This window comes from Camponotus vicinus, unplaced genomic scaffold (genome assembly GCF_025532165.1).
Source record: "Camponotus vicinus isolate PSW18456_S1 unplaced genomic scaffold, iyCamVici1.0 SCAF_1, whole genome shotgun sequence".
In the NCBI taxonomy this organism is placed as follows: domain Eukaryota; kingdom Metazoa; phylum Arthropoda; class Insecta; order Hymenoptera; family Formicidae; genus Camponotus; species Camponotus vicinus.
In genome coordinates this window covers 3967362-3981460 of record NW_028141945.1, presented here as the reverse complement: position 1 = coordinate 3981460, position 14099 = coordinate 3967362, and the positions used below count along the sequence as shown (strand labels likewise).

The following is a 14099-nucleotide window of genomic DNA, read 5'->3' as shown; positions in this document are numbered from 1 at the left end:
ATTATATATCTCCATCATCTACACTTTCATTCATATTCGCTTTGAATTACACGATAGATTGATCCTAAAAAGAACATAATAAATCTAATGAAAGCTAATACAACAAAAGTTGAAAGATTCGATGTTAAAAGCTATCTCACTGAAAAGGCATAACGCGCAAGTGAAACTCTTGTTATCCACTTAGAAGAATCTCTATAAGCAGAGAAAGCAGGTTCGATGTTGCTATGAAAGCCCGATATAGAAGACGTACAATGACGCCTAACCGAATGACTAGCTAGAGCTTTCACAATCATCTCTCACGATCCTCTCGATACTTTTTCCGGTACGCAGTTCTACAATGCAAAGTACTCTCTCATCGCGAAAGTGATAATGACATGTCTTTGTCTGGCCGCTCTGTCATTTCCAAAAGCAAAACTCAAATCGTTAAGTATTCAAGTACTTTCGTTTAATAACGCGATTGATTAGAGTAACAGGTGTACGTACATTGTATCTTCGTACGAGCCAGCCGCATACACTAGAGAGATATACCAAACGAGAAGCTTGAAGAAAAGCAGAGACTTTGAAGCGCTTGACAGCACTTTGAATGCGCATGTCGGAAGAAAGTCAAGAATGATTTTAAAGATTTAACTCTCAATTTCTTATACAGAAGCTTGTTAGATAAGAACTTGAAGAACTGATCGGCGATAGAAAAGTTCAATGCCAGAAAGGCGTCGTATGTTCGCAAGTATTCGTGTTCCACTCTCTTATCTTTATACGATACTTCAAAGCCGCATTGATCGCACTAATTTGTAAATACTCGAGGAAAAGTGAACCGATCCTTCAGATATACATCAGAAGAAAAATATTTGACATATGAAGATTCGGCTCATATATGTATCGTTTTCTTTTTATCGAGAATTACACTTATTGTAGATTACAAATTAATGACCGGTATTATGTAGCGTTTCAGTGTCCATTAGTACGCATGTAACATAATCGAACGGTTTGTCGATGCGTTTCTGTGTTCGCGATTTTCTTATTAATTCTTGAGCCTTTGCTTAAATACGCGTCGATTCGAGCGAGTATTGAGCGAGTAATGTGATCTCATGTAGCACATGTGTATACACATGTACCTACGTATACATATATAATTCTGTACATACATCATATATTCATACATATAAAATATAAATCTGTCTTAAAATAATCCGTGATAAATAAAAACCCCGAAAGAAGTAAATAATTGCACGGTAGGAGATTAGTAGTGTAATATCTTACAAAGTATATCGTATATTTCAATCTCCTTGATTCGTATATTTTAATAATGTGACAATGATTGCTGAAACTTTCTTCACCGTGCGAAATTAAATTTACCCTCTATTCGCGAGAAATAATACACAGAAGAAAAGAGGAATTGTAAGGGAAACGGCAGAGATAGCACCAGTTAGAGAATAAAATGATAGTAGAATAAAAATTGCTGATAATTATTGTTTCATCGCTTTCCGCTGATAATATTAACGTCGACTGCGAACGCATGCTACGCTTCTTCGCGATCGCAAAAAACTTCTTGTAATTGCTAATAGTATAATTCTTTAACATTTAATAAAATGTTGGAGTAATGTAACATCACTCAAGAATGGATGCTTAGCGACACGAGTCGACACAAGCGTCACTCTGTCTTTTTTCAACATCCAGTGAATAACAAAAATTGAATGACGCTTGTGTGGATTTATGTCGCTAAATGAAAAGCATTCTATATGATAATAACCCAGAGACGAGGCCTAAAACACTTCTGATACAAACACACGTAGACCATCTTTTAGATATTCATGTGTCTGGACGATGAGCTGCACATATTGGCGCTACGAAACAAACGTCTATATAACCACACCATACCAAGGCATATCGCGTTTGTAATCTTGCAACTGTTTTACCTTTACTGAAACATGTTCCGTTATACTCATAAAATAATGGACACAGCTGGTGGAGGATCTGTATTCCGCAGAAAGGATCGTGTTAAGGGCGCCAAAGATGAAGAGAGATAGAGAGAAAAAAAGAAAAAAATATACAAGGGAAAAAGTGGAGATAACTTACAGGATTATAATATTGGCTGACATGACGAAACGAGCAAGATTTGATCGACTCGATCTGGAAGCTCAACCGCGACCGACTATCTTGAATCCGTAGGCGGATCGAAAATCTCAGGAATGAGGAAGTAGAGGAAGAAGAAGAGGACGTTCGAGAAGATAATGTGCGACGACGATGTTCGTGCCGATGAACTGGCGCGCTGGAGACGGACGTAGGATGACCTTGATGATCCGGTTGTATGATAATGTGGATGCTAGGATCTAGAAAGACAAAAATGCAAAATACAATAAATAATTTTATTCCATTCAAATTCCATTTATATAAACAGGTCGAAAGTATAGTGCTTTGTTGAATGAATAATTCCAACAAAATTAAGTATATATGTTATATATAAAGAGAAAAAATAATATCCATAAAAAAATTTAAGAGTTCGGTGAATTTTTATATAAATTAAAATGCACAGTATATTATTACACTAAATTGTAAGAAATTTTGAAATTTGATTAATAACCACACATAATATAATTTTTTTTTAAATCTAGATTTTGACACATTATTTCCCCATAAATAGATTTGCATGCATAATGAACGTGCTTGAATCATTTTATAGAAGGTAAAACACATTTATTTTATTTTTTTTTAATATCAAAATCTATATCTTTCTATATAATTTATGATACATGTTGAAATAAAATTATATAATAAAGTAACATAATCATTAAAAAAAGATTAATTGGTTACAGAGAGACTGGTTCAGATTTAATTTATTAAAAATACTCCATGCTCTCGGCTAATTTTTGACGACGGGATTGAAATACGTTGAAGTTTCGCGACAGATTGATTGTGATTTCCAACACCGGTTAACAATAACGAAAACTTTACCGGAATCGGAATGCGCGTCTCGTGCACGTACGTATGTACAAACGTGTGCAAACATCGCGAATAAGCGAACAAGTAAGCAAGCAATGAGAGTTGAGATTACTCCGGTCCGTCCCACGCGTCTAGACGTCTTAAAATTCTTTCTCTGTTCTTTTTCGTTCTCTTTCTCTCTCTCTCTCTCTCTCTCTTTTCTGTGTTCATAAGGCGTGGTACCACGCGGTGCGTATATATGATTCTGCGCCACCACTTCTCACCAACCGCGTCTCAAACATCTACAGGATATCTCAGAAGTCGCGCACATTTTCTCCGTGCGAAGATATCGACCGTTGCTGAAGTGTTTCAATGTCGAGAGACGCATAGATAAAGACACTCGAGGGTTCAATTCTCTGATGCACTTTGAGGATTAAAGTAACTCCTGCAGTCTCTTATCGTGCGTATGCAACTCGAATGATACTGGGATTTACCGAGAATTATATTTCAATTTATATTTATCGGATCATGTTGTTACTTGAAAACAAAATGTAGAGATTTAATTATTTCATGCGAAATTGCATCATGTATACAAATTCTTAAAAAAGGTGATAATTTTTAGATCGAGCATCTTAAAGTTGAAAGGTCGTTTATTTAATATCTATCATCAATAAATAACGCAGGATACTCTGATACTACTGTATAATCTCTGCAAATGTAGATACTTTGTATTACGTCGATATCATTGAGGAAAAAATAATTCGCAATAATATCTTAACGAAAATCGACAAAAATAATTTTGATAATATATATTACCAAAAAATATAATTAATATATATAAATATAAATAATAATATAAATAATATAATAAATAAAATAATATATTTTAATCGCATATTATTAATTAGTATTAATATCGTATTATTAATTAGCAAAATTTTTCGCTTAGTAAGAATTTAAAATTCCGAATTTTTGTCCAGTTTTGTTGAAGAAAACGAAGAAAAAAATGTAGATTTTGACGCACCCTGTATTTATCCCCATAGATAGATATACGTACATGATGAACAATAACAAGGTGAACCATTTTATGGAGGTGAACAAGGCATTTTAATTTTAAAACATCTTATAATTCTACGTTGATAACACATTCGCTTAGCCCTTTCACTCCTGATTTTGTATTTTTGGAAATTTATAATTCTATGGGTTAGAGAAAAATTGAGAAAAATTGAGAAAAAAGATTCAACAAGTATAAGACGAACAAAATTTTTATGAGATATCACCGGGACATATATGTCCCTATAGGAGTGAAAGGGTTAAGTCGTTAAATACTTCGTGTAAAGCAACTTTGTGTCGGTCGAATACGATCGACACAAGATATAAGGCTATTAAATTTTTTTCTGTATAAAGCAATGACGAGCCATGATAAAAATCAGGAAAAAATATAATAATTTCTCTAGCATTTCAATGAAAAGATACATAATAATTAGTAATAATTAAAAATATATTTTATATTTTTAATATTAAATTTATATATGCTTATAAATTTTTTTCTTTCACGTATTTATTATCTATAAAAAGTCCATAAAAATGCTCAATAAAATTATAATTTTATTAAAAAAAAGTAGCGCGCATCACATTAGTTATTAAAAACGTACATGTGTGACAGGAGAATCTTGATATGAGAACGCAAAGTTTAAATTATTCATCAAATCGGAAATATCTCAGTCGTGAAATGTTGCAAGTTCACAAATCAACAAATTGCGCGAGCAATTTTCTACAATTGCAACCAATGCACATCGTCTGTGATTTGTCGCGGCTTGTAGCTCTCCCGTCGCGATGTCTAAAAACGCGGGCATTAAAGCCACCTGTTCCATTCGTTGCCAAATGACATCACGGGAAAGAGCGTTGTGTTGGTAAATATAGACTGATTTTAGCGACATCGCACAAAGTAGGTTAACGCGTTAGCACCAGGGTCGAGTTTCGCAAACTCTCGAATGAACGACGTTGTCGAACGAGTCAAACTGAGCGCGAATTTGTCTTGGTTTTGCTCGTTTTATTGTAATTTTCAGGCTAGACAGATCAGTGTCGAGGAGGTCTTGCGCTTGTAAAGAACCGTTTCGTTCGTTATACTTATAATAGCGCATAGGATGTGCTTGGCAGTGTGTCAAGGACCACTTTATATTCTTTTGGCCCTGAAAATATTCCCCAAGACCTTGCCGTCAGATATTGCCGTTAAGCTTCGAATGTTGTTACGAGGTCTCCATGACCTATGAGTAGTGACGTTTCTCAGATTTGCATAGCAAAGTGGAATATGGTTAACGCTGAATTTAAATGGGAAATGCAGCAAAGTCATTACTATCGGTATCAGGGAGAAGAGAAGAAACTTCGGGAAACTCGCCTGACAGAATGATGAATGAATATGTATATGTATATGAGAAATATACATTATATCAAGAAAAAGGAGTAAAGTTATCACTCTGGTGATATCACATGGGAGACGGACTCCCCTTCATTCACTCGTGATTTCAGTGTTATTTATATAACATTTATCGAAGGGAGATTAATATTTCGCTTACTCATTAGATTTATCCAACTTGAATTTCTCTCGAATAATGTATCTATTTAAACTGATTCAAATTAAGGCAAAAGGATCTTCCCTTTTGTATCACTTCAATTTTCATTCATTTTCAATATATATAAATATATATAAATATATATATATATATATATATATATATATATAAATATATATAAAATATATATATAAACATATTTCAAATATCTCGATAATTAAGAGAAGAGTTTGAGATTCAAATTCTATAAAATCAAAATTTATTCGAATTTATAAGAAGTGCCAAATTTTATTCGTCAATTCACACGAATAGCGCCTCCTTCTTAATTGGTTTCAAAAAATGGCTCGTTCCAAGAAATATCTTTTACATTTGCGAGATATAATCCTTCCATTATTTGTTACATCCCTTTTATCATGTGTAACATGACAAAAGAGAGAGAAAAAAGCGAGAAAATAAAACAGATAGAGAGGGAGAGAGAGAGAAAAGAGGATATATCGTGACCGAGCGCGCCATGAAATCGGTACGTCACACATATTGCGTGGTAACAACCTTTAGTTAAGGCGATTTAATTAGAGTCGCGCGACTCCTTGTCGGTCGCGTCGGGTCTGTTATCGCGTCTCGTACACGACGACGTCGGCGGTCGGCTGTTATTTATAGAGAGAAAGTTTCAAGCATGGAGCGGTGAGCATATCTGCGACTCGCATGGCTAAAAAAGACATTCGTAAAATTTGCGAACGTAATATCTATGGACGTTCCAGGCCTCGTAATTGCGATTGCGAATCGCCGAAACGGATAAATAGCAAAATAAAGAACGTTTGAGCTTTTGCAGCCACCCTCAAGGAAGCACGTTGCACTTGTCGGTTAATAATAGCTCCCGCGAGCATGGTACTATTCCGTCTGCGTGCAAAGAGAAAGCGCAAATAGATGACATGTATCTCTTAGAAGTGAAGGCATAGGAAATCCAGTTGCAAGCTTTGAACTTTACACATTGTTGAGTCTGAATTATATAACATATCTTTCTTCTTGAAGAGTGCGAACAAGCGCCCACAAGGACTGTTGCCCAAAATTTTTCAACTCGAGATAGTACTTCATTTTTGACTTAAAATAAAGCTTGTAACGCGTAAATTACGAATACGCAAGTTTTCAGATGGATCGAGTTACTATTTAATTTTCCTTTATAAAAATTTTAATTTTTACCCTCAAAAATATAAAAAATATACTTATATAATTTTTATCTTTATAAACAATATTTTTCTTATCAGCCTAGAACGGTAATCGATCCATCTGGAAATTTGCATATTCGTAATCTGCGCGTCACAAACTTTATTTTTAAGTCGAAATTAAAATAAATTTCCAATCTCGAGTTGGAAAAATTTTTGTCACGTGTTGGGCAACAATTGTCCGTACTTTTTACGTTTAAAAAAATAAATAGCATAGGAAAAAGATTGTAAGCTTTTAAATTTTGAAGCTTCTATTCAAGAAAAGTCTCTTTACAAAAAACAAAAAAATTAAATATGTTTTATGAATTAAATAAAAACTTCATTAAATTCAAAATGTTATATTAGCTAATATTTTAATATGAGTCATTATCTTTATTATCGATATTTTTTAAAGTTTTTTTCTAAATATATTATTTATTATGCTCTTTCATATTAGAATTATTTTCGATGCTTGTTAGATTTGACTCTTGTAATATTTTCGCAAATAATGCTTTATCAAATTCAAATATTATAATCAAATATTATCCTTTAAAAAGCAGTATATAAATGTTGTTGCAATGTCTGTTGCATTGAAAATTCGAGTATAATCTGTTGATATATGACTACAGATTCTACAATCTCTTAGCATTTATCAACCAGCAGAGCCGAACGAGTCTCTGACTCTCGCTTATTCTTTTTATTTCACATTACGTGCAAGGACTAGCTCATAATACATGTTTCAAGCATACAAAAGGAGGAATAATAAGACTTTGGTTTAAGACAAAAAGCATTGCAATGTACGAAAATCATTGATCAAATTTGTAAACCCATAAAATTTTGATATGTTTGTCAGACTAAAAACTTCCATTTCCGAAACGAATTTTTTCATGTATCTATTAGTATCCATCTATTTAAAGCGAGATACATAAAATGATCGTGTAAATTAATCAAATTTCAGAAAAATGAAACAAAAATACTGTTAGATATTTTTTGTCGGTAAAAATAAAATTATTATCCGACTTAATTGTAAAAAGATTATGTTCACAATAATTATGTAAATTAGTTAATATGCAAATTATTTAATTAATGGCATAACAATTGACTGCATAAGCTTCTTTCTCATCCGTCATGAAAAAATAAGCTTTATTAAACTTGGCAAAGTATTTTTATACGAAAAGGAGATAAGAGTAAAATCAGGGTTTACCGTATAGATTGCATTATCCGAGGAGCTCGACGTTGCGTCCGCTCCGCTGTTCGTTATCATCCACCGATTGTTTTTCTCCCGCACGCGCGCTCTTGTTTCCCTCGTTCTCAATTCGGATCGTCGCGCAGCGATGATCTCCTCTCTCGTTGTTCTCCCTCATCTCTAAGTGACTCGCGTTCCATGAGATGCCTACGGCTTATGGTCCCGCTTGATGTCTCGTCTTGGCAAAACTGCCGGTGAAGAAACTGGAGTAGTTCGTACAGCTTGATCCGTATCGAGACGAAGAGGCACAGCTTCCTCGTCGGTGGATTCACCAGTAGGGTGCGTCGTTGGCCAGGTGCTGCCAGGACGCGAATTCGCTCCAGGTGCGCATGTTGAGCCTGGTGACTTCCGTGTTGCGTGGCATCACGTTGCCGTTTTCGTTGTTACCGGAGATCCCTTCGCATGTCGTCGTCTGGATGTTGTCGTGCCATTTAGCTGCTACCCGAGGCTGAAGCGTATGACGTGTCTCAATCCTTTGGCATGTGCTTGCATCGAAAAATATCTCTTGGGATTCTTTACTTAATATATTGAAATTTACTTAATATATTGACTTACATAATAAAGAAACAAAAATTTTTTTCACGTAATGTATTTATTTGACTTTTTTAAGAAATAATAAAAATAATTTTAACAGCGAATATTATGCAAAAACGTTGACATTCGAATAAAAATATTTCTGAGGACTTTTAAGTCTTCAATAGCTTCGGAAGGCAATAAATCGTGGATCGCCTCTACTTGGTAAATATTTGAAGGTACCGAAGAACCTTTGATATTTATGTTCGTAAGTAAAATCACGTAATAATTTTTATCAAGTCAGTCTATCAGTCATGGCAAGAAATCGTGCATCATTACTAAACTTACAAATAGAAATGACGTCATGAATCAGTCAATATATATTTGATAAATATTGAGAAATTTTTTCTCTGTGTATTTTATAAAAATTATATATATATATTTATAAATTAAAAAATTTTAATTCAATTAAAATTAATTTAAATTAAATTATATATATATATATATATATATATATATATATATATATATATATATATTTGAATTAAAAAGAATCAAGAGAATCTTTCGTACATTATAATTTATGAAAAAACAAACATGTTAAGAGGATAAAAAATTTACCTCTTGCTTCTTACGAATTACGTAGTTCTTGCTTTCATTATTATCCCAAAAATCCTTGCCGTCGGTGCGATATCGCACACAGAATTCGATAACGTTCGACGCTACTGGCAGAGTGAGCCGGAATCGGAAGGTGTCGTAGAGTATGAAGGAAGCTGGTGACCCTCGTTGCGCCACGTATATGCAGTACACATCCTCGTTAGTGGCCCAGGAATCGTTGCTGACCCTCACCACGACTTCCTTGTCGTAGGCCAGATTCCGGACCTTTACCGTACCTATCAAGCATTGCTCGGATTCGCGCACAATTACATTCTCCAAGCTGACGTTATCCTGTTCGAGCTTACGTCGAAAGGCGAGATAGTCACTCGCCGGTTGCGGGAAGGTCACTTGCCAGAGCGGTGTGGAGTTTTGCGTCGCATCCTGATTCTGATCCTTGGACGAACCGAGTAGACCTCCAGTTAGGCCGGCCACATAAGCCGTGCTCCACAGTGGTGGCACGTGGCTTGGTTCTGACATTACGCGAATCTGCACGAAAGATTGGACGAAATATTGAAAGATAGAAGAAAAAAATTTAGAAAGTAGAAGAGAACAAATTATTGGATGCACTGTTTCTATCGGATATAACTCATAATTCCAAATGACTCAGAATTTGCTTTCTCTCTCTTTTTCTCTCTCTCTCTATTTCTCTCTCTTTGTATGTGAAATGAATTTAACTGTAATTGAAAACATTTTTTTTCATGCCAATACAAACGAACTATATAAAAAAATTATTTGCTTGCAATCGAACAAGTTTATTATTAATTATACTAATAAAAATAATTGTGTGTGTGTATTATATTAATTTGAAATAAAATGTCATACGGAGTAGCTACCACGTGCTTTCTATAATTAAAATTTAATATATTATCTTTTCACAAATCCATGATTAATGTACATTAATTAGCAAGAATTTTCGCGGTATAAAAATATAATGTAAAATAAGTTTTTAAACGAGTGTAAATAATATGTTTTATTGTAATATTGCAAATTATAGCGTACCTTAGATTTACGAAATTTGCGTAACTTTTCTTTCAAGTGCTCTGGTAACATATTGATAAAATATATAAAAAAATATTTGTATAAAAAAATTTCACTTTTAAAGACACACACGTATTCGAGTCTTTCAAAATATCAACTTCCCTCTATCAAAGTCGAACAAGAAGTGATAGTAAAAGGGCAAGGCACGGTAAAAAAATAATTAAGGCTAGGTAAAAAAGTAATTAAGGCGTTCCAAAACTGTTGCTAAGAGAAACGGAAGGTAAATGAAGGGAAATAGTCGAAGCTGCATGAAAAATAATCCAATTTTGGAACACACTTGATGTAATTAAAAAAAAATCTATTAAGGGGATCCCTCAACCTATCTTTTTTATCGACAAAACACTATAATTTTTGGGCATGTGCCATTTTTTATTGTCTACATAGAATTAAAAATCCTTTTCTACGGTTGAAGTATAGATGCAAACGGACATGGGGAAGCCGATTATATACTGAGAAAGAAAAAAAAGTATAAAATTATATATTTATTTATCGACTTCTTAAATCAACATGGCGTCTAAAGCTATCACCTCATAAAGACATTAGCCTTGTATAAATGTTTTGTAGCTTTTATGCATAAAACAATAGCATATCCAATAGCGGACTGCACAATAAAAACTTGAGGAACTGTGAAAATTGAGTTTAGTAGTCTAATTAATAAATGGCACATGCCCAAAAATTTCGGTCCGTATGTACCTAAAATGTTGGTAAAGTAGAGTAGAAAAAGCAGTGCATCTTCTTTATAAATAACGTGATAGAGAGAGATACGAGATGAGGATTAGATGAGGGCGCTGTAATCGTGTAAGAGTTCGCCGTTCAATGAGGGATCCCTTTAACTCTTCTTTTCTTTCCAAAAGCGGCTGAATTTAAAATGGAGCGACGAAGTTTTCAATTTTTATTAAATTTTCAACTTGCACTTTCGTTTTCTTCGTCATTTTTTTTCTTTGTTGTTTACTCATAGACTTAAAGAAATAGATTGCGTATTCTCCTATACAAAAGACTGCCTTAAACATTAGAAGGAGAGAGCGATAGCGATATCGGATCTCTTTCTCTCTCCCACAATTGAAGGAGAGAGCGTTTACTCGCATAAAATGTAGATGAAAATTTTACATGAATGGAGGAAACACGAACATTTTCTCTCAGTTTTGGAACGCTCTCGAGTAATGGATCGGAACCAATCGGAAATGCTCGAAGCGGATCGGAAAAGTTCGGAACGGCCATTGAATAAAACTTTTTTCAGAGAGTACATTTCGAAACGTAGCCTAAATAGGAATTTTAAGCCGTTAACTATTAGAAAATGCAGGTAAAAATTCCATTGAACGTATAGCCAATTAGAACACGGAAATTTCTTATTTGCTAGTTTCGATCTTAAATCTTTTAAATGTATTATAAGAAATATTAAGTTTTAATATATTCTTTAGTTTTAGATAAATATATCGAATCAAATATATCGAATATATCGAATATATCGAATTATTTAGATTAAATAATAAATCGAATAATAAATTCGGAATTTTCTTTTTTGAGATATTTTGAGAGCAATTAATAAACAAAATATTTTAACATCAAAATCGTAGAAAAATAAATAATTTTTAAAAATTATTCTTATAGCCATGTTTGCGTGAAAATGTCCTCATTTAATTTTTATATTTATTTTTTTTATATTTTTTAAATTTATTTATTTCGCGAGCAATGAATATAAAACTTGAACATTTGAAGAATATTTTTATTTAGTTCAAAAAACATTTTTATATCAATTAAAGTTGCATTATATTAGTGCATTATATTAGTGGAGTGAATTGAATTTTAAGCAAAAAATTCCACAAAGTTTAATTTTGACAATAACCACAAGGTAATACTATTAGTATTTTGGCATAGTAAGACGGATCAAATAAAGTGATTCTTGGCACTTACTTTTGACATAAATCCAATTTACATTTTTACTAATATTCATGTAACATAGGTTAAATGATTAAATAGCAAATGCTAACGCACACGTCAAACACATGATTTATGTAGATCTTAAAGCAAGATATTAGCGCATTATTTCACTAACTAGTGTTTTAAATAAAAAGTACAACATTGATTCATGATACAAGATGTACGAGTTATGCATTAAAAAGATTTTTTTTTGGTTTCTTTTTACTTAGGAACTTGAGGAGAAACGAATCTCTGGATATTAAATATATAAATATAAAAATAACAAAATTCAATCTATTACATTATTAAGAAGATCAATATTCCGTCTAATTAATTTAAATATTGATTTTAATGTGAATACCTGTGTGAGAGGACGACCGCGATCGTCGGCAAACACCACCCGTTTCTTCTGTTTGCCATTGCCTTCGTTTCGCAATGTGTCCAGAGGCAAAGCTCCTGAAGAGAGGCATGGTCTGATTCTGGGGGGCACCGTTCTGCTAGTGATCGTGGGTGCCGTGACCACCAGGGGACTGTACAGTAAAGAACTGTACACCGGAGGGCTGTGCCCCAGAAGCAGTTCGGCTGGCATCGCTATGGAACACATTTAGATCTGAAATTGAAAAAGGAAACATTGTTAAAAAGATTGCAATGATCTCACGAATTTTGTACGCATCATGTAAAAATCATGGAAATTTTAAAAGTCTGGGAAGATTTCTCTCTATATTTTAAAATTTGATGTTTTCGAATTATTATATAACAAAGAATTATACACACACACATATATATACTTATATAAAAGTGAATTATAAAAGTGCTATATAAAAATTAGACTTTATAATTTTATTTTCTAAATTATTTTATATAATTCCTCCTATATTTTTCGAAACATCTTGTAATGGAAATAATAACATACAATTTTCATCGATGACATGTTCTTTTGCCCACTTTCTAATTATTCCACCACGGCTAGAATTATAATGACAGAAGTAATCGCTAAATATTACTCGCGAGAAATCGAACGAGACTGGAATTATGCTACTCGTAAAGTCACTCTGGCGTTTGAAATTTATTGGCGCCAAGATGCCGTTAATATTAATTTCCCCACGTCGTCGTGGGCGACATCGAGTATCCCGCTACGATATAACGGCAGAAGCAAAACTGTCAGGATTGTCGCTTCTCGATACTGCCAGAGATTTCGTCAACCATTCGGATCTCACTCCTAAGTCACGTGGATCCGTATATTTTAAAAATATTTGATTGTTATATTGATCGAATGCCAATTAGTTGTCGATGAGACAGATATTTATACATTGATCGATTTGCTAATCACATTTTCCGTGTCAATAATAACACAGTCGCCAAATACTTTTATAAGATTTTAAATCGTGATATACGCATAATTTTTGTATTTATATATTTCGCGGAATTATTGATCATATCAACTACAATATCAATCATCTATCACATAAGTATGCATTAAAATATTTTATCTTAGGTTACGTGTATACATTTTTCTTTCAAAATACGATGTGATAATCTGGTTGTAAATTGAGCAAAATAACTGGTTAAATCTATCAATTCAGAAATATATGAATAAGATTTATTATATATCTTATTAATACGAGCTTTAAATGATGAAACGTGATAAGATATATAATAATAATTTTACATAATTTAAGAAAATTTAATCGGAGCCATCATTTGTCACAATTATTATAATTACATATTAACGGTTTTCTTCAAATATACAAGTCCACATCAATCACTAAGACAGCATAGTAATGAAATAATAAAGAAATAATTACACAATGTGAGATAAAAATTATCTTCGCTAAAATTTCGAACATGTATCTTCCATAATTTCTCGAATAGATAACATCTATCCTCTTTCGTATTTTAATTATGTTACAGAGAGAACATAGTAGCTTTACTTCGCCGTACGTAAGGCTGTCGTAATCTACGCAATTTGTTGCAATTTACTGCTTTAATTCTGCATATAAATTCAAATCTAATCAAGGGTAAGAAAGAGTTAATTATGCT

General features: G+C 33.1%; 1 protein-coding gene across 2 annotated transcripts in view; it reads right to left on the bottom strand.

The window, feature by feature from the left end:
• Positions 1-626: 626 nt before the first annotated feature.
• Gbs-70e (Glycogen binding subunit 70E) overlaps positions 627-14099 on the bottom strand; it is a 29432-nt gene continuing 15959 nt past the window's right edge. Inside the window, exons 2-5 of one of the 2 annotated variants that reach the window (XM_083093318.1) lie at positions 12421-12669; positions 9069-9590; positions 7893-8382; positions 627-2327 (exon numbers count right to left, since the gene is read on the bottom strand). In XM_083093318.1, the coding sequence (XP_082949444.1) occupies positions 8203-8382; positions 9069-9590; positions 12421-12663 (945 nt within the window). In that variant the 5' untranslated portion in view covers positions 12664-12669 and the 3' untranslated portion in view covers positions 627-2327; positions 7893-8202. Of the gene's footprint in view, positions 2328-7892; positions 8420-9068; positions 9591-12420; positions 12670-14099 lie in introns of those variants that run through there. The other variant, XM_083093324.1, reaches the window with a different exon arrangement.